Source organism: Anarrhichthys ocellatus, unplaced genomic scaffold (genome assembly GCF_004355925.1).
Source record: "Anarrhichthys ocellatus isolate YVR2014 unplaced genomic scaffold, GSC_Weel_1.0 scaffold21, whole genome shotgun sequence".
NCBI classification, from domain to species: Eukaryota; Metazoa; Chordata; class Actinopteri; order Perciformes; family Anarhichadidae; genus Anarrhichthys; species Anarrhichthys ocellatus.
The window spans coordinates 552,268-572,383 of NW_022280051.1; the positions used below are offsets into that span (position 1 = coordinate 552,268).

General features: G+C 41.9%; 2 protein-coding genes across 5 annotated transcripts in view; one reads left to right on the top strand and one right to left on the bottom strand.

The window, feature by feature from the left end:
- Nucleotides 1-1,893: 1,893 nt before the first annotated feature.
- On the bottom strand, nt 1,894-14,347 carry dcp1b (decapping mRNA 1B). The gene is made up of 11 exons (XM_031859305.1): nt 13,965-14,347; nt 13,475-13,515; nt 13,034-13,161; nt 7,497-7,563; nt 6,917-7,130; nt 6,585-6,677; nt 5,663-6,476; nt 5,454-5,504; nt 5,064-5,284; nt 4,745-4,957; nt 1,894-4,635 (listed from the first exon to the last, which is right to left on the bottom strand). Exons 1-11 carry the CDS (start codon nt 14,121-14,123, stop codon nt 4,558-4,560), a joined length of 2,079 nt encoding a protein of 692 aa, XP_031715165.1. The 5' UTR covers nt 14,124-14,347; the 3' UTR covers nt 1,894-4,557.
- cacna1c (calcium channel, voltage-dependent, L type, alpha 1C subunit) overlaps nt 9,187-20,116 on the top strand; it is a 170,093-nt gene continuing 159,163 nt past the window's right edge. The window contains exon 1 of one of the 4 annotated variants that reach the window (XM_031859298.1): nt 9,187-10,597. In XM_031859298.1, the coding sequence (XP_031715158.1) occupies nt 10,474-10,597 (124 nt within the window). In that variant the 5' untranslated portion in view covers nt 9,187-10,473. The remainder of the gene's footprint in view (nt 10,598-20,116) is intronic. The other 3 variants (XM_031859304.1, XM_031859302.1, XM_031859303.1) reach the window with 3 other exon arrangements.

A 20,116-nucleotide genomic window follows, 5' to 3' on the forward strand; every position in this document is an offset into this window, starting at 1 on the left:
ACACACACACACACACACACACACACACACACACACACACACACACACATACGTATATGCTTTTGCAGGTACACACACAGGTACACACACAGGCACACACACACACACACACACAGTAAAACATCTGCTCATGCTGTTATGGAAATAAAAATGCAGTAAAACAATCTGGCACATACACACAAATGCAGAAAGGGTCAGATGAATAACATGAACGGTTCAGACACAGGCTGACATTTAGTGACACGAACACACGCAAACAGATATGCATGCACATACTACTTATGTACAATATAACAGCTGTTGGACTCCTCCTCCCCCACTGACCCAGATCACTGACTGTGGGGATGAGTCTGTCCCCCCCCCCCTAATATGGACAAACTCTTGATTTTTCTACCAGCAGCAGGAGTTTAATGCCAAACTTATTCTGAAAGTACAGCAACATACAAAGACTTGGGTTGAAATAAATCAGAACTATCCCCTAAGCCTGGTCCGGTTGCCGCTTTGTGAAAATCCTTCACCTTAAACCGAACACTGATAACTTTACAGTCCAGTAAATGATTATTTTTGGTCAGAGCATATAGTTAAACATAGTAGAAAACATAAGTTTTGCAGAAATTATCTCTAAAACAGGCAAAATAAACGTAAATCATAATCAATACCAAAATGAGGATGTGGAGGATTTGATTTCCATTCATTCATCTCCAGTTCAGTCGTGTCTTTGGTTTTCCAGGCTTTTCTTTTACTATATTTTACTTTTTTCCAAATTGATACCTTTTAAGGTGCAATATTTGGCCCTTTTCTGTTTTTAGACCACTTTCATTATAATTTTCCATTTACTTCTCTTTTTCATCACATGAACAACAAACATATCTACATGAATACATTAAAATATGATCCTCAAACACCATCAATCACCACTGCAGGATAGAACAAAGAAAACTCACTCACCTGTGCCCCGGCTAATTATGCTTCCAAATTGTCTTGTCTGAGTTTAGGAGACTGTAAAAAATGACACCAAGAATGATTCCAAAAATTCAGTTTGAACTCAGGACAACTCTTTCGTATATGAACAAAGACATAAAAAAGACATAAACCATAAACATAAAAAAAAAACAATATTTGTCTGTTTTCGTCTGATTCATCACCTCATGAAAACCAGTAAATCAGTTGATGCAGATGACATCCTCCATTTGAGAATACAGTGGCAACAAAAGTGGTTTGGACTCCCTGAACAAACAGAAGACCCCGCCTCTCTCTGCATGGACACACAGACACACACACAGACACACACAGACACACACACACACACACATCCCAAAGTCATTGATTAGTCCAAGCCAGGGCTAATAGTCAGCCCTTAGTTTTAGCTCCATCAGCTAAACCAGTGGTCTGGAACCTTTCTGTGTGTGTGTGTGTGTGTGTGTGATTCCTGAAAAAATACAGATACAGCCCTCCCAACACTATACTTTTCAGCTTTTTTTTTTGTACTGTACCGTAGCCGATTCTGGTTTTGGGTTTAACTCTTCTGCTTCTTTAAATATTGATGTTAATCACCATGTGCGGTTGGTCGGGGAGAGGAAGCAGGAAGGAGAGCGGCAGCCAAATCCCCTAATTGTAAGAATAAAAAGTGGGCAGCAGATTGATCGGGACTCTGATCATTTCACACTGCGTTTCAGTGTTTGGGTTCCCGACGGCTATTTGTGAGCCATTAACAGCCCTGATAACAACAACACCAGTTAGTACTAATGGACTGAAGAATTTGTCACACGAATATATCGAAAATATTATGTAACACTAAAAGTCAGGGAGGGCAGAGCAGATCTTTGGCTTTAAATCTCCTCACTGTACTGCTTTAGCCATACGCAGTCTGTTTATCGAAAGAATCATACTGTATGCCTGCACGTCACGAGGAAAGTGATTAAGTTAAAGGTCATTATCCCCGTTGTCCTGAGAGACGACGGTCGCCATTGGGAGACCAGCTGATGACTTCATCCGACGATGAATCAGTCCATCACACCGTCAATGGAGTCATTGTTGCACACCGAATGAAACATTACGCTGCATTGTGATGTTGTGAAAGCCCTTGAAGTAAAACATGAGCATCAATGACAAAATGTTGATTGTTTTAGGTGAGCTTGTGTGGTATTTGACACTGAAACTGTTCAAATTTCTACTTTCCTTTGAGCTCTTTAAACCAAAAAGCTGAGGTTAAAAGTATGGTATCACTATAAGGTCCACACCACAAAATCCATTTAGTAGCTGCTCCATCTGCTTATGAAGATCATTTGATTTGATCAAAAGCTCCACAACAGCTCCTAAATGGACCTAGTGGACAAACTTAATGGCTGCTCGGTTCAATCAAATCAACTCCATTGTGTCAGCAATGCACCGTGTGCTCGGTTAGGCACGACAAACTCAGGGAGCGATTTATTATTGGAAAAAGAAAAAGATGTTTTATTGGTCTATTAGAGTTAATTGGGCAAAGCCCCTCAATACTGCTGGTTGTGTAAAAACCAGTTGATTAATCACTGCAGACATTATGTCACACTATTGATCGTGGCAAAAGAAGGCAACGATATGACATTAAAGCAATAGTGAGCGTACCTTCATTGTGATAAGTGTTACTTGAGGCTGGATCAATCTTGAATAATCATCATCATAATAATCATCATAATACCAGTCAGCCATGCAGATCCATTGACACAACATAAAAAAAGACAAAGGAAGTTTGAGAACATTTAATATCCAATTAAAATATATTCCAGTTTATGTAAGAGCAAAACATTGTTAAAAACAAAAAGACAAATGTGTAAAAATGTTTTCATTGGCGTTCCGATGTCTCATAATATCCTAAATGACAATGGCTTTTAATAAAAACTTTATGGATGACAGAAAACTGTAGATATGTTGTTTAAGAATGAATTTGTACTTCCATGTTAGCTGTACATTTATTTGTCATGTAACATGCTGGTTATTTGTACTTTGACAACAATACATTTTCTTTGAGTACAAAAATAGGAAAGAAAATATGTTTTTTCTTCTCTCAAATGTATTCTTTTTCTTTTTTTGTTGCTGCTGTTTTTGTGTTCTCTGGTAGCTACTGTATCGTCTGGCTGTCTACCAGTTTAGCACGGGAGCTAAACACAAACGGCAAACCCTAACCCCGATCAAATTAAACAATTTTATTGACTTCAACTTCTCTGTGAGGAACTGAGCACATGGATCGTAACAGTATTTTGGAAGTGCATTTTCTATCATATTGTCTTCTCCACTTGCTTTAAACAGGCCTTTGAACTCAAAACTATTATCGGATATATCTAAATACCTTCTCTGCTGCTATTTATGGCTTTGAATCCATTTAACCCATTGTTTATTCAACTGGACTTACCATCAATAGCAAAGTGTTTGATGAATAAAAACGTACTCTTCCTGAGGGGACTTTCTGTGAGATGTTTGGCAGTGAAAATGTTCAGGAACTGTGGAATGAATGCAAAAATCACTTAAAAATACACAACTCGAGTGATATTTCAGTGTTTTAAAAGATTGTCAATGGTTTTTCACTGGTGTTGAAATCCCCTATGTTAATCCTGACTGGATTATCTAATCTTTAAAACTGTCCAATCACATCACTGACATCTGTAAAAACACAGGTACACCTCTGAACTGCTCTCTGTGAGGTAGGGCAAGTTGACGACCTCCTGTACTTTCCTCGTTACTTCAAGTGAGATGGATACCATGTCATTTTTAAATCTTCCTCAGCTGTAACTAAAGTACCAATACAGATGTTCATCCCAGCTAGAGTGTGCTGGAGAAGGAAGAACAATTCAAAACAACACGGTATCATTTGAATAACTTTAAAAGAATTTGGATAGTGAAATATACTAGTTTAATGTTCCTATAGAACGCAAACTAGTAGGAGCATAATTTAAAATAATTGGAAATTAAAATCCAACAAATTCCATTTAACAATTAAAAATACTTTTCCAAATATACAGAAAACAAAAACATGTTGAACATGTTTTACATTTACAAGTCAGTTTGAGCATATCCTTCAGCACTAGTTTTTAGCCCGGGAAGACTTGTTGACGGACAGGCTGGCTGGTGTTAGACGACGGTCACGGAGTAAAGGCTACAAACAACTAAAACAAAACAGATTCAAATAAAAGTCTGCTACATTTGGTGAAGAAAATAGTGCAGGGAAACACAAATGTCAAACAGCGTGAGAAACAGAGAGTTTGCAGTATAGGCTACATTTCCCCTTAACCACAGGTGACGTCAAGACCGTAGAGTTATGCCATATTTGAGGAGTCACAGGATGAAAAGTGATGTATTTTTGTAAAAATGGAAACACACATTAGGAATTTTTGATAACTGCTTTTTTGTTGTTGTTGTTGCGACTAGAGAGACTTGGTTCTAAGGGAAGAGAGTCAGGTTCTGTAATACAGTAAGTGTGTGTGTGCGATTATAAGTGTGCTACATCCGTGTTAGATGTCGAAGAAGGAGCCCCGCTGCTCTGGACAGTATACTGTATGTGTAGACAGAAGGTGTGAAGAGTCATCAGTACTTGCTGCCAGAGTCATTAGTAAAGCGGCTGATGTAAGCTTCGTAGATGGTGTCCAGGAATGAGCTGTCAGTCTGAAACACACAAGCACGGCTCATCATACTGTACGTCTGTGTGCATGCATGCATATTCTCATAATTAACAAATGGACAGAGGGAAATGTCAGTAACATTGTTTTTATACCTGGATCATGTGCAGCATTGTGGCCTGAAGCTGGCTTCTGGACAGGACTCTGATGTCCTCCTGCAGCGGGGGTCTGGACAGGATTGAGGGGGCAGAGCAGCTCTCCTGGGCAGCCGCCGGCAACCCGCCACTGGACTTTGCCTGAGTGAACACACTGGGAGAGAGGAGCAGGTTGGGGGCCACAGTGGCCGGTATCCGCTGGGGGGAGATGACCTGGATAGACAGGGAGACTTATTAGTAATCATTTTAAGCAACCTAAAAATAAGAATTTATACAAATGTAAACAAGTAAAAGACAAACGCTACTTCGTAGTGCTTACCTGAAACTGCAGCGCAGCCTTTTGGCCCGCGGTCTGGTTTGAGACCGGTCCGACTACTGAGCCTGCACCTTGACCTTGAGTGGGCCCCAAGAACCGAGGGGCCAGTCCTGGACAGAGTCGGGGGGGATCGTGGGAAGCCAGGCTTTGCTCTTGTTGGACCAGCTGGAGCTTTTGCAGGAGCTCATGAGGCGACACCACACCAGACATCTGGGAAGACAGACCTGACCGGAGAGCACGATTAGAGGATTAGAATCATTCTAATGAAGAAGAGATAGATACATAGTCAAATATCTGTAGGTAGGTCTGTCGCATTTGTTACATAATTGCCTGTTCTAACTAACCAGCATAGTTTTGTCACATTAGAAATATTCAAGGAAACTGATGTCATACCTTGTGAAGGTTGAAGGACGTGGTCAGTGGTCACCTGAGATGGCAGCAAACCTGGTAGAGCAGAGAACATATTAAGGAAAATGAGTTTCTACTCATCACTCATCCTTCACTTATTATTTACAATGTGACACATGTATGTGGTACATTTACTCAGTACATGGTCATACTGCTTGTTCATAGCATAATGACAGGATAAAAGATGTCCCCACCTGTTCCCTGTATAGCCGAAGCTGACTGACTGTTGTGCTGCGCCTCCGTTTGAGGTTTAGCGAGGCTGAAAAACAGCTGCTGGCTTTGTTGCGCTTGAAGGTGGGAACATGACACAGGATCCACCAACACGGGCTGAGAGGAGAGGTGAGGGTTCTGCTGCAGAGGAGGCAGGTTGGAGGAGGGAGGAGGTGGCTGGGTTTGGAAAAGTCTCTTGATTGGGTCAGCCTGCAGCTGTTGCTGTTGTTGCCGTTGATGATGGTGATGAAGGAGGTGCTGCTGATGATGATGGTACAGATGGTGATGGTGGTGGTGAAGCTCCAGCGGCACGCCGTTGTCACACAGCCGGTTCTCGGGGGACTCGGACACGGTCTGAAGGACGCCTCCGACCACCCCGACTCCCCGCTGTCCCTGCATGAGTTTCTGGATGGCTGGGCAGTGCTGAGGCTGGTTCTGCTGCTGCTGCTGCTGCTGATGATGGGCGCCAGTGGGACTCGGCAGCAAGCCCACGACGGCGTTTCCGCCGTGTTCCCCGACTGTTTGTCCTCCAATCACAGCCCTGAGCCCTCCATCTGAACAGCCAACCACGGCGACGTTGCCTCCCTTGGAGGTCGCACTTCCGCTAGAGTTCACCGTGTCGTCGTATTTCAGTGAGCGGGCTACAGGCGGGCGCGTGACCCGTCCCGTCGATGGCCCCGTCTCGGGGGCAGCCATAGGAGGGACCGGGTCAGGTTTGGATGAGTGTTGAGGTTGTTGAGGTTGAGAGCCAAAAAGAGTGGCCAGAGAGAGAGGCTTGGGTTGAGCACTTTCACTGTCCTGGATGAGACAAAGGGTTATTTCTGAAGGGTTTTTAACAAATCAGGCGGACTACAAAAGGTCATTAACACCCTAGAATGAAATAGGAAGTGGATGAGAATGTGTTACCTGTGTGTTCAGTTTAACAGGTATTGGTTTGATCAAGTTGGGGTTTCCATAAATAACACTGCTGCCACCAATCTCCTTTGGCTCCGACGCAGACTTCATTTAGAGAGGCACATGGATAAAGGGGAAAAAAAAGAGATAATGTGACGCAAGGAGAAGGCCAGAGAGACTGGAGAGAGGAAGATCTCAGGTGATCTGTGCTGCCTATTGGTCAGTATGAGGAAATGCAAACAATCAAATTAAATGTGTCAAATTTTACCAGAACAAAAGAAATCCACGGCAAAATATGTTTTCTTCTTTTTGTTAAGGAAGGAGATTATTTGGTGTTATCCTACCTTGTCATACTCTGTGCGTGCTTTGGTCAACATCTGGATGATGTCCACTGCCTTCGCTTCACTTCCTCCGCTTCCTCCGCCTCCTCCTTGTCCAACTCTTCCTCCAAGTACTCCCCCAAGAACTCCTCCTCCTCCAACTACTACTACTGATCCTCCTCTTCCTCCTGGGGACAACCAGCCCCCCTGGGACTGAGCCTGCTCCTGCTGGGTCAGACTACACACACACACACACACACACACACACACACACACACACACACAGCTCCACGTGAGAATGCATTACAGATCCATACAAGACAAGCAGTAAAATGGAGTACTTAAGTCAGGATAAGACAAGCAGTTTACACCTAATATATGTTTGAAGCCAAAGTAAAAGAAACAATCGCTCAGCCTGGGAGCAAAGCTCATTCAAACATACTACAGTTGTCATTAGTTGGCACCCCAGACACAGGTCCATTAATAAACAAATGACGGATCATAACTCACTAGTCCCTGTTTAGTAGACCCAGTCACATTTCATTCCCATTTTGTTTTCTCCAACTGCTGTATACATACACTTTGTGGTGATATAAGCACTTACATCTTCATCCTCTGAGCAATGCGTTGACAGTCCTCCTTATCGTAGAACCAAATGCCATGGATAACCACTGGGGGAGTGAGGAAGAGAGGGACAAAGAGGAGCAAAGAGAGAAAGAAGTGAACTTTTTGAACATAAACAAACTTGTAACAAAAGGTGCTGGTCAGGGCTGATGCCCCGGTCAAAGATAAAGATGAAGTAGAGCATTGAAATGATGAAACTGCCGGCTGAATTATGAGACGCAGCAGCCAGTGAGCTGCAATACCCTTACAATCAAATGAAGGCACAGACATTCTGTCGCACAACTCCTGCTGCCGTGACATCAACGCAGGCCCGACAGACGCGTAGAGCGTGTATTATTAGCCCTGCTGGGTCTAAACCAGGGCTTACAGTGAGTCATTTCCCAAAGGGCAGCAGAAGCCTACAGTGCCGTTACACAGTGAAACATGGGCCCCTGGAGTCTCTTGAACTGCACAAACATGGTCAACAAGGGAGGAAGAAGGCAACACTAAAACCCATTTGCCATAGGATTACACAGCAGTGAGCAAGTAGGTTGCATTACAGTACACAGTGACTCATTTGACTATTTTCATTTGCACTGGCTCCAAAAGCATATTGAAAGAAGCGGTTGTGTGATTATTCAATTCCCGTCAGTGTGGAGAGATTCAGAATCTTACCATGGAATAAAATCTTACCCCAAAAAATAAAAGCAGTAAAGGTCTAAAACTACGTCCAGATCCCAGAGGCCCACTTCCTTCATGTTTCCACTCAAACAAGTCTCTATGTGTCGCATGAATACTGAGGCACCGGAATTTTGGTACAAAAACAATTCTACTGTAAAGGGAACATAAACCTGTTTCCACTTTCTTATCTAACAACAAAAAGTCTCCTAACCGGAACCAGACGACGCTACATACACATGGCATGTACATCATCTCACACCACAGCACGCTAACTTTCTACAGTGAAGATGAGGTCGATTGTAACAAGGGAAGGAGGCCACCGAGAGACAGAGAAGTAGTCTGCTGTATGCGGTGGACACATTTACCCCCACAGTCAAAAAGACACAACCACACACATTCCCACACAGACAGACATGCACAAAAATATACCACACACACACACACACACACACACACACACACACACACACACACACTTCAGTTGAGCCTGGGAAAATCAGCCCAGTACAAAATAAGTAACTGCAGTGGGAGAGCGTCTGCTGGAGCCAGAGCCTCTTAGTGCTCGCTGGGGATGAGACTGTTTGAGATCACTGAGACACAGACTCAAAGTCAGAGAGCTGGAAAATGAAGGGACAGATGTGAAATAGGAAGAAGTGAGGTGTGTTAGAGAGGAGATTATCATCAATTAACAAGAGAGAGAAACATCTAGTTCTGAGAGCTCTTTAGCTGTCAGGAAAGTGACTGAGTTTTGTCAAATAAGTGAATTGAAGGGAGGAAACAGAGCTAGATACAAGACTCAAGTCTCTTTGACCAGTATGCTGCTCTGCCTCACCCCCACAGAGAGAGAAAGACAGAAGATAATAAAGAGGACAAGATAAAAAACGTTCAATAGAGATGATTATCACACATTTTTAGCTACACTGACCTATAAAAAGCCTCCGAGCAAGAGAGATAGTGGGAGACGGAGAGACGGAGTGGGAGGAGAACAACAAAGAAGTGGCAACAACGATACACTTTCAGGGTGAAAGTTAGAGAGACAGAAATAGAGAGAAAAAAAGGGCTCCAGTCAACAACACTGGAGACCGCACGAAAGAGAGAGGAAGAAAGGCAGAGGGACATTGAATAAGTGAAGCAGAGATCCTGACAAAGTGAACCGTCACATGGGGTGGAGAGGACGACCAACGTCACTAAGCGAGAAACATCCATCCTGAACGGGACATTTTGGACGAGGAGTATTGGAAACGCCGGCAACTATCACTCTGCTGAAGTCTGTAAGTGATCCAGGACTTCAGCGGTGTGGTGCCTACAAACCCTCCTGGGACTACGACAAACCAGACCATCTCTGGCGCACGCGTGATGTCTGCTGTAGACCTTCACTCAGTCTTCAAGTGGGACTTTATTTGAGTATTATTTTCGTCTGGCTCAACTACTGCTCTGTTTGGAGTTGCGTTTAAAAGAAGACATTTTTGGTTAAATCTTGTTGTCCCAACTTGCACAGCAACATTGCATTTTCCAGGAAGCTTAAATGTGCTTTGAGAATACAGTAACAGTGTTTGGCTGGAACCCAAACTGCACTTTTGGACTACTCGCAACATACTTTTGTTTTGTTTAGACTTCGTATAGTCAGAAATGCAGACATATTTGTTAGCAGCAGTGTTGTCCAGGATGGATTAGGTGTACTTTTACTGCAGTATGTGATCGGCTTTGTGGAGAGAGTTCTCTGTGCATCAGTCATGAGGAACAGTGTTGATATTATTTGGGACAATATTTAGTTTGTCAAAGTTAGGTGCTCTTACAGAAACACACATCTATGCTTGGTATTGTTTTCCCAGAAGAACCATCGCTTACTTTGCAAGAATGGAATTCATGACATTGGAGGATTAAATATAGAGATTTGCAGCTATTGAAACTCATCTAAGAAGACATTAACACTCTTGTTACACCTTCCCTTCCTGTTGAGGCTTAACTGCAGGTTAATTTAAAAATTGCTCTTTTTCTCTTGATGCCAAGTTCTAAGGAGGCATTGCCACAACCGCTGTGTCAGCTGTATGTGCACTACACCTGAGAGACATTTACGCAGTGCCACTCATCACAGAAGTTCACTATCCTTTGCTTCGGAAGAACAATCTTATCAGAGGAAGTGTCACATCACCTTTGGCATCACTTTCGTTGAACCTATTATACGATTTTACTGGAGTTGCAATTTAAGGTGTAATCTGAGCAACTTCAAGTTGTAGAGAGACTCAAAAGAGGCAACTACTACCAGACTGTGAGGCTCCTGAGAAACCAGAGGAGCCATGCTGAGAGGCCTGTTTCAGAGGAAACCTAAACATGAGAGGCTGGAGGAAGAACCTGAGGTCAGATTCAAAGGCTTGCTGGTGTCAGAGAGAGACCTGGGATACACATACGTCCAAGCTGGAGGTAAGACCGCCCATACATCTGATATATAAGTGGAGCGGTAACGTTAACATGAATGTAGTGGGCCACAGTACATTTTACAGGTATGTTCTCGATTAAAGAATTGATCATTTGGCCTATAAAATCAGAAGATTGTGTAAATGCTATTTTTAAAGGCCACGGTGACGTCTTCTAATCTGTTTTTGCCAACTGTCCAAAACAGAAAAGACAAAGACCGAAACACAATTACGTGGTTCTCAAAATAGCTGCGTGTTCATTTATTAAGAGTTTCAGCTCTTTCAATTAATGAACAAACTTCCACACCTTTGCGCTCTGCTTCATAATGATTACTTATAACGAGAGTACAGGAAAATGAAACCAACTTCTGTGCAGTATAATCACAAATCTGCACGAGGGGGTCAATGGCACAGGAAGACATGAATGTCCTGCACACACTGAGAAGACTGTAACCTAACGTTTTAGAAGATTTTACAACCCAAATAGGTTTTAAATGAAAAGACATTGAAATGAGTTGTTAGTTAGCAGTCACAGTATCTGGTGGAGCAGACAGATTCACGAGCCACGGCCAACAATCAAGACAGTAACACGGCCAAGGTTAGGGGTTGAACTAACTCCATATGCACTGCAGATAGTGGGCCCACTGACGCACTGCCTGGGATAGTAGGTGCCTATAGGAATGTAAAAAGCTTTCTATCCGTGTGCCTGCACTAGGACATTTGCCAGAGGAATCTCAACTTGCTCAGACTGAAGTTCTCTTCCCTTAACCGTGCTCTGTTCTGTGGTATATCTTCATTCTCCACCGTCTATTTTTAACACGGGGTGCCACTTTGTGCCAACTGCCATTCCAGGAAGTAGCGGCAGCGCTGAGAGCTACATGTTTATCTAAGGATAAGATTCCACGACCCTTGCTCAAAGAGGTCATGACACGGTGGGACTAGCAGCATTACCAACAGCCCGAAGCCTAAATAGTCACTCACTGATGATCACGTGACATTTCGATGTCTTTTAGAGCATCTGTGGTACCGGTTATGTGTTTTTAGCTGAATCTGGCTAAGCCTAGTCACGTATCCGAATGCAAAAATAATTATTCAGGGTCCAAAAATGCTGGTGAATCACAGCAGCGAGGGCGATAAAAATCAGCATGATTACAAGCGTTCTGTATCTCGCCTTATTTGCCCGCTTTATTATCCGTCTCTTATCAGCGTAATCGTCTGGAGCCACTGACCATTAGGTTTGTACTCGCCCACTCTTTAACTCACACAACCCCTGCCCATGTTTTCTCTTCGTCAGAGGAAATGCTAATCAACTGAGATGCGATTATTGGTTTTATGTGTTTTTAAATTCTTCTCCTTCCCCAAAAAAATGTGAGTTAGTTGTTGCACTTTATCCCCCATTACCGACGCTCTGACCACATCTAGAGGGAAGTATTTACCACAGATCATCTTTAATGTGTCCCGACTGCATTTACACCTGGTGTAAAACATATTAAGGGATCAGAGAGAAAAGTTGATCTCTTACACATTATTTCACTGAGCCTTCAGGGTGTTTAATGAAATACTACAGTAAGGGGATCAAAGCAGGCGTGAGGAATCCACTGGTGTCTAAACACACAGCATTCCACCTGCCGCTCACTGAGCCTGATGGAGAGTGTGAGACCATGACAGAGAGGGAGGGAGGTCTGTTTCAGCGAGTCCTGAGTGAGTGTGTGTTTATGTTATCAGTGACTGTTGTGGTATATCTAATCTCTGCTGGCTGGCTTTGTAGTGCTGTCAGGCTCTTGTCCCAAAGACACACTCTGCAACGTGTGTGTGTGTGTGTGTGTGTGTGTGTGTGTGTGTGTGTGTGTGTGTGTGTGTGTGTGTGAGCCAGATGTAGGTCTCAGAGGGAGACAGGCTGATAGAATTTGAGTCACAACAATGCTTCTGCTCCTTATAAGGAACTGGCGGTTCCGACTAAAACGAGCAGCATGCTACACACTTTGGTCACTCTGTGAAATTGTTAGTCTTTTATCTAACTTCCTCCCTGTGGCTATCGATGCACCTGTCATTTTTAAGTGTGATGTGATCACATTGCTGTCAGGTCGTAAAGGTCACAGAGATATGGTTTCATGTGGATTTTGAGATGAAATATACACAATCGAGTGTAAATATTTTTCAAGGGTTTGTCACAATGTGTCTGGCTGCTTGTGAAACACAGCTTAGTCTATTCAAACTATTTAATCTATGTGGCTAGTCCTGGTATTTAGTCATCTCTGATTCACTGCAATGAATATCACACTATAACAAATGGCAATGGGTTCAAAACTACACTTACTGTGCCTGCGCATGTACTGTGCTCAACAGGTGTTGAGATGACAAACAACTGAAGGCATCAATAATGAATAAGCAGACATCAGAAGTGGGTCTGTGTGTGTGTGTAGCTGCGTGTTTGTCTCCTTACATCGCACATTGCGGTAAAGCAGGAAGGGGTGCTGGAGCTGGAAGTCCAAGTCTTTGGTGATTGGCTCCGTCAGGTTCTCCATGCTGAGTCTGTTCATAATGGTGAAACCATGCCTGGGAGAGGCCAGTCTGAAACAGAAATAAGTGAGTCAATAACAACTTGAAACAAGAGGCTCTTCAGCTGTGTAATGTCCTCCCGTATTGCCGTATTATGATTTATTACACAGAAACAGTTGTGTTTAGTAATAAAATATGAATAAAGCTGAAAAATCCAATACTCAATTTAGCATGTTGACATTTAGGCATGGCTGTATGACGTACCAACTTCAGACTAAAGAACTTCAAAGGAATTCCCAACAAATATTAAGAGTTGTTCTTTAAGTAAAGTTAGTTTGGCATAGAAAGTCTTTAGACACAAATATGTCCAACATGAAGTCATTACCTTGTGTAGATAAAAAGCGTGCCTTCCACCTCTGTCTTCTCCTAAAAAACACATACAATAAAAGAAAAATTAGCAAAGTGATATAACTGGTTTAACCAAATCTCGTTGTTGGGGAAAAGTAAAATGAAAATATTTTCAAATTAAAAGCCCTCCCAAAAAAATTATGTTCCAGACCAAGCAGCTGAATTTAAAATGATAGTCTTCAAAGAACACAACAGTGAGAACTTTTTTTTTTAAATGCGTGTGTGGTGCTCGTGGGCAACGTGCATCTGTAAATATAATCTGTGGTACAATATTCCAGGCAATCGAATAATAGAGGGCTATACGTTTCAATTGTTGAGGAAAATAAGTCTTTAGACCCTCAACAACAATAGCTGGGGTTAACGTTATGGTACAAGTTAAGTTGGGGCAAATATGTGTCAGTGACAAAGCGCGCCTATCAGGGACGAAGCTAAGCTAAGTTAGCATATTAAGTAAAGTTAAGGCTTACCCACTCATTTGCCCTGTTGTTATACGTATACAGGGCAACTTGACTGGCCACGTCCACGATGTCATTGATGTATGGGTCTTGTCGCTGCAGAGCAGCCAGGCTTATGTCCAGTCCTTTAGCGGTGAGACAGCTGCTGCTACCTGCAGAAGTCGCTGTCATTGTTCCCTATGGAGAAGTTAGCTCGCTACCTAGCTTCAGCGGCTAACGAGTCGCAGGAAGATGAGATAAAAAAAGAAACCAACGGCAAGGTTAAAAAGTCAATTAAATTGGTAACTATGTAATAGTTTGTTTTGTAATTTAAGATTTGTAAATTTCAAATTTTAAAGATGTAACGAGTGCTAACTGCCATGAGTGAGTTTGTCAGCGGCCATGTTTAGCCAGAGAGATTGTAAACAACCAGACATGAGTAGTTGCGCTGCAGGGTTGGAGATTTCAGCCTTATCAATCAACATGGAAAAGTCGATGGACCATTACTGTTATCATCTGCAGGGATTTTCATTATTACTTTGCTCAAACAATTTATGATGATGTTATTGGCAAAGTCCTGAGAAAAATGTCTGTGTGCCATTAGGTATCATGTAGCTGTACTTTAATTTAAATTAACTTTACACACATGAAATCAATACTTATCAGGTAGCTTCATTTCATTGTCATTAGGTTGGCTGTAGAGTAAGTTTTTTTATTTCAGCTCTATTTGCTTATTAACCGGGTTGTATGGGCTACACTCTGTGTTAGTGTAATATATGGTTTTGGACACCTTGTGTGTGGTAGACACACAACATTGTTGGGTCTCTTAGTATTTTAAGGAAAGACAGCTATCCTGTTTGATTCTGTTTTAATTTGATGTCCCTATCACTTCTTCCAATACAAGTAAGCAGCTCATGTTTCTCTTTTGTCTTTCACTTCTGTATATCTGGCTTGTGGGTAACATAAACACTGATGCTGACTGATGTCTCCCAATCCTCAGTTACATTTCCCATAAAATGCACTAGGGGGCATCAAAGGGATGGATAAAACACAGCCATTCCTGCTCGAGCCAGTCACTGCATGGGCTTGAGTTGATAGAAACCATTTTTTTTTTTTTATTGTCATATACATATACACATACACGAAATTTGACCTCTGCATTTGACCCATACCTGTATATAGGGAGCAGTGAGCCGGGGGTTCAGTGTCTTGCTCAGGGACACTTCGACACGTGGCACGTCCCAGTTGAGGATCGAACCGTTGACCCTGCAGTTACTTAAGAGTTACCAGACTCTTAAGCCAGTGAGCCACGGTCACCCCCAAAAAATTAATTGTGTCAGGATAACAAAACCATTTTTTTATTGTCATATATATACATGAAATTTGACCTCTGCATATAGGGATGGGTCAGCTGCCAATGACAGGCGCCCCGGGGAGCTGGGGTTCAGTGTCTTGCCTCAGGGACACTTCAACATGTGATACATCCCAGTCGAGGATCGAACCATTGACCCTGCAGTTACCAGACAACCCTCTTAACCCAGTGAGCCACAGTCACCCCCACAGTTGATTTGAAAAGCCCAGACAACAATGCATGTGTGTGTGTCAATGAGAGAGGAAATCCTATGAAAAAGCAGTTACACCATGCAACAAAAACTCCAAATAGAAACAAATTCACAGCATTTCTAATATATGATAAGGTTCTACAGTTGGTTTGTCCAGCTATTTGCCAATGGGTGATGAAGGAATGTACACACAAGGACATGAGGCATCTTCTTTGGGAAGTGTAATTTAGTACATCATACAGTGGTGCAGTTGTCCATGCTACATTTTCTCCTCCTGCAGTGTTTTAAACTTGTAATTTTCTGGTTAATATATATTTCACTTATATTTTCACCTTCAGCAGTGCTGCTGTCCCCATATCTTTATGCTGTTGCTCGTCTCCTTCCAAGGTTTATTCAGATGCTGTGTTTTAGCACAGTGTATAATGCACCAGTTTCGGAAATGATACAGGAGCACGACTTTCAGGACTGTAAATTCTTCAAATCCATATCAGCCATACCCATATCACACATTAAATGTTGAATTACTGTGAATCTCCATATTCAGTTGAACATATCCTGTTCTGTTGCAAGGGTACTTGAGGGGAAAAAACACCTCAAGTGGATAAACATTAGCCCATTCATTCTGTTTGCATTTTATAGCTGATCATTTCTTGCATAATCACTCAATCAATTAGTTTTCAACCACTTATAAATACATACATGGATATCACTGAATTGCCAGCAATATATAGCCTTTGAAATGGTCACTCCTCCTATCCTCTGCTGTGTACTGTGATAGCTGTTTCTGTAATTGCATTTATATTGTCACAGAGATGAACAACGGCTGGTGTGCATCCATCAACAGCCATGTCAGAGTGTCCTTGAGAAAAAACAATGACCATCCAACTGCTCACTTTATTAAGCAGCACTGGATGAAAACATCTGTTTTAAAAAACATTCAAATAATGTCTCCACTTAAATGTGAAGGAAGCTCTTCCAGGTCAGAATGACACTTCTGCCTCGCCATTAACTTGAATATAGCTGCTTTGGCATTCAGTGCAGGCCTGTGTGTATTTTGCGAGTGTGATTTTAGGGGTGATAGTGAACTGTTTCAAGGTATACTATATATATATATATATATATATATATATATATATATATATATATATGTCTATTTGTCAGGGTGTCTATCTGTTAGTCAGGGAGTGCATGTTGGTCAATGATGAGGTTAATGATTTATACATCTGCAGATCAATACTGTCACGAACCACTCAGTGAAGATTGAGTACTTGACTCTGATTGGTGGGGATAGGGACGCTGATGATTGGCTGCAGGCAGAAAGGATGATGGGATATAGCCAAAAGGCAGCTTGTTGAAATTCACCAAGTAAAGGATATGCATTGTTCTCACCTGTTTTATTTCCACTCTACTGCAGGAATATTTTTGGAACAGGCCAATTTCTTAGATTATGTGAACCTTTTGAAGAGATTCCATAATTCATTCCTAATTTTCCTTTCCGAATTTTTATAGCTTCATGAATGACGTTTCATAAAGAATAGTGCAATTGCTGATTTTCCAAACTTGCATAACCAAATTATACAATCAAATCATAAACCATATATATATATAAATGCAGAATTAGATGCAGAAAATATTTTTTCTCAGATGGTGAAAAACTGTGATCTACTACTTTGGTAGTTAATCTTTCAAATTGTTTAAAGCAGTATTGCATTTCATTTTATCCCTCTATATTTTAAATGCTTATTAATTTTGAGGAAAAGAGCAACGAGGTACATTATGTAAATGCAAATGCACAGAAATATCCTGGAATAACTTATTAAAAGCAACATTTAGATATTTCTTTGTGGTCTTTATTTGATTGTGGATCCCAAGAGAAAGCTTCATATTCATATGAAGTGTGTAAATCCATCAGAATGTGATTTAATTAATAAAAGTCTCAAACCTGAATCTCACATTGCACAGCTCTCAGTTGTCATGAGGGGATTTCCCTCTGACTGACCATCAGATCGTTGGTTTCCCACATGAGATACCAGCGTTTGCCTGTCCAGAGATTCCCAGAGACCAACCGAGCTGAAGACTCAAACACGCTCACACACATACAAAGGGGGTCGGGAACTACAAATATAGAACAGTCATAAATAGAATAGATATTCCATGTGCAAGGCTGGATTACAGAGCACATTTCTGTATGTGAGTCTGTGTGTTCGTGTGTCCCCTGGGCACAAGTGTCTGTTCCCACGACCTGCCCTCCATCCGTTCTTCCTTCTCTCAATCCTTTCTTCCGTCTGTGCGTCCATTCACTGGCCAGTGTAATCAAACAGAGACTGCTTTGGCAGGAAAGTGAAAGGGAGAGTCAGAAACTCAATGTCCGCCTGTCTCACTATCGTCACAGGGCTGATCAGGCAGACGTCTGCAGTGGTGGAAAGGAACTAAGTACATTTTCTTAAGTACCAAACTTGAGCACACGTTTTTGCTTGAGGATTTACATTTTCTGCTGCTTTATACTTCTACTGTATCTCATTTTATGTAGAAATATCCTACTTTTTACTAATTTATCTGACATAGTTACTAGCTGGTTTCCAATCTGTAGGCCCCTTATCTTTGTGGCCCGTTACAAAAAAGCAATGTCTAGATGGGGCACTGTGTCAGTGTCTATACGTTAGCAGGGATTTTCCTGCTTAACTTCTCAGATGGTTTCATTTAAATAACAGCATGAGGCCCAAAGAGTTCAAAGTATCCAATATTTCACAAAAAAAAGCAATGAGTAGAAAGAGTCCAAAAAATAAAATACTTAAGTCTGTAGCAGAACTTTGTCTTTTATTCTTTCCCCATTTGTCATCTCCCAACCTCTCAGATGTTAACTAGTTAAAACTAGTTCCGCCTTGACCAGCTTTAACAGTATATGCTACTTATGCATCAATTCACCAGTAAACTAATTGTCTATTATATAGTGACATGCCAGTCACAAGAGCACAATAACTTACTAACTGCTTCTTTTCCGAACAAGAAAATATTCAGTTTGTGCAACAAAAATTCAGGGAATGTTTCCATTCATTCATCAGCGCAGGTATTCAACAATCCCTCCAAATACACAGCACATTAACATAACATCTGCATCACAAAACATGCTGTTCAGAAACAGACAATTAATCTATCAAATGACATCAATAGAATCATTGATGCTGTCTCCCTGTCTTTACTATGTCTGCAGTGACACATGTAGACAAAAAGCTTTATTCTATTACAGGATGGTGGGTGGCTATTTTGTGCTACGGCACTGAACAAATGAATACAGGCTGGGTTGAGTCATCAGATTCACCTCCTGATTATAGCCCGCAGTGAGATTGACATGAGGCCTGCACATTGTGAAGTTCGTATTCAGTGTCAAATACAATGACATGGGATGGCCAAGTACCACAATTAGAATCCGAAAATACTGCTCAGTAGCTTCAACACATCCTTATTTATTGAGCCCAATCATTCTGTTTTGTGAAGCATCACCATTTACACATCTACAAATCATACTTTAATCCAAAGTATTGTGAGAATAGCTATTAAAAGACAGGAACTGCTTTTCAAAATAAGATCAAGATCCTTCTGAAGACTGAGAAAATTCTGGAAAAAAATATTTCTGTCTTATCTTTTATACCAAGCTGCCCGTAGAGAGCTTTTGAGGAAACAGCTTCATTTAAGTAGCGACATGTTATTTGTGCGAGCAGCTCTATCCATGAGCCTCAGTAGGAGATAGAGAGCCAAGCTGACTCAATGCCATCAAAGCTGGGTCCAGAGCTGTTTAGTTAAGAGCTGATGTTGTTTACTTTCTTTGACGTTTGACTCCCAAAATGAGCTTCATTTCATTGTAGTGTTCCACCAAGAAAATGGTCCCATGTCTCCAGAAAATGTCTCTGTGTGCTCGAGGGGTCGGGGCAAATTTGTTCCTGGTCACGGAAAATGATGTCAAAGCAAACTTCACCGTCCTGAGGGCAAAGAGAAGAAAAAAAAGAAACATAGTTGAATTTTATTATCCTCTAGATGAAAACTTTCACGTTCGGTTTTTGTGCACTGACCTTCCTGAACCCATCTACTTTATGAGATTTGAGTCTGTATTTACTCGGCGTCCATAGATCTGAAAATCAGCTTCCATTGTGGTTTCTCTCTGTTTAAGAGAGCCGCGGTATGACAAAATCAGAGCTTGAGTCATAAAAGAGTTGAAAAACCGAGTCTTTAGTGTGTGTAAACACGGTCTTGGCCAAAGAAAAGAGCGGGGCTGAAGCAGTCCAGATGTGTCGGGACTGTGGGCAAATCAGATGTAGGTATACATCTCCCATCTCTGTTTCCTCCTGCAGAAATGAGAGTCTATGCGAGGCTGGAGCCCGCTGTGGATCGTTATCCGCCTTCTTCCCCTCTCTCTCTCTCTCTCTCTCTCTCTCTCACACACACACACACACACACACACACTTCATCAACATCATCATCATCTTTGTCTTCATCATCACCGTCATCATCATCTGGATACCAGCCGCCGGTTCTTCACTGTTGCCTATACAGTCTCCCCTCCCTCCATATTTCTCTTTGGCACACACACACACACACACACACACACACACACACACACACACACAC

Coding starts and splice junctions, on each gene's coding strand:
- dcp1b (XM_031859305.1), bottom strand. CDS start 14,123: ATGACAGCGACTTCTGCAGGTAGCAGCAGCTGTCTCACCGCTAAAGGA. Junction 13,516..13,964: donor ACAACAGGGCAAATGAGTGG/GTAAGCCTTAAC, acceptor TGTGTTTTTTAG/GAGAAGACAGAGGTGGAAGG. Junction 4,636..4,744: donor CAATGCTGCACATGATCCAG/GTATAAAAACAA, acceptor TGTGTGTTTCAG/ACTGACAGCTCATTCCTGGA.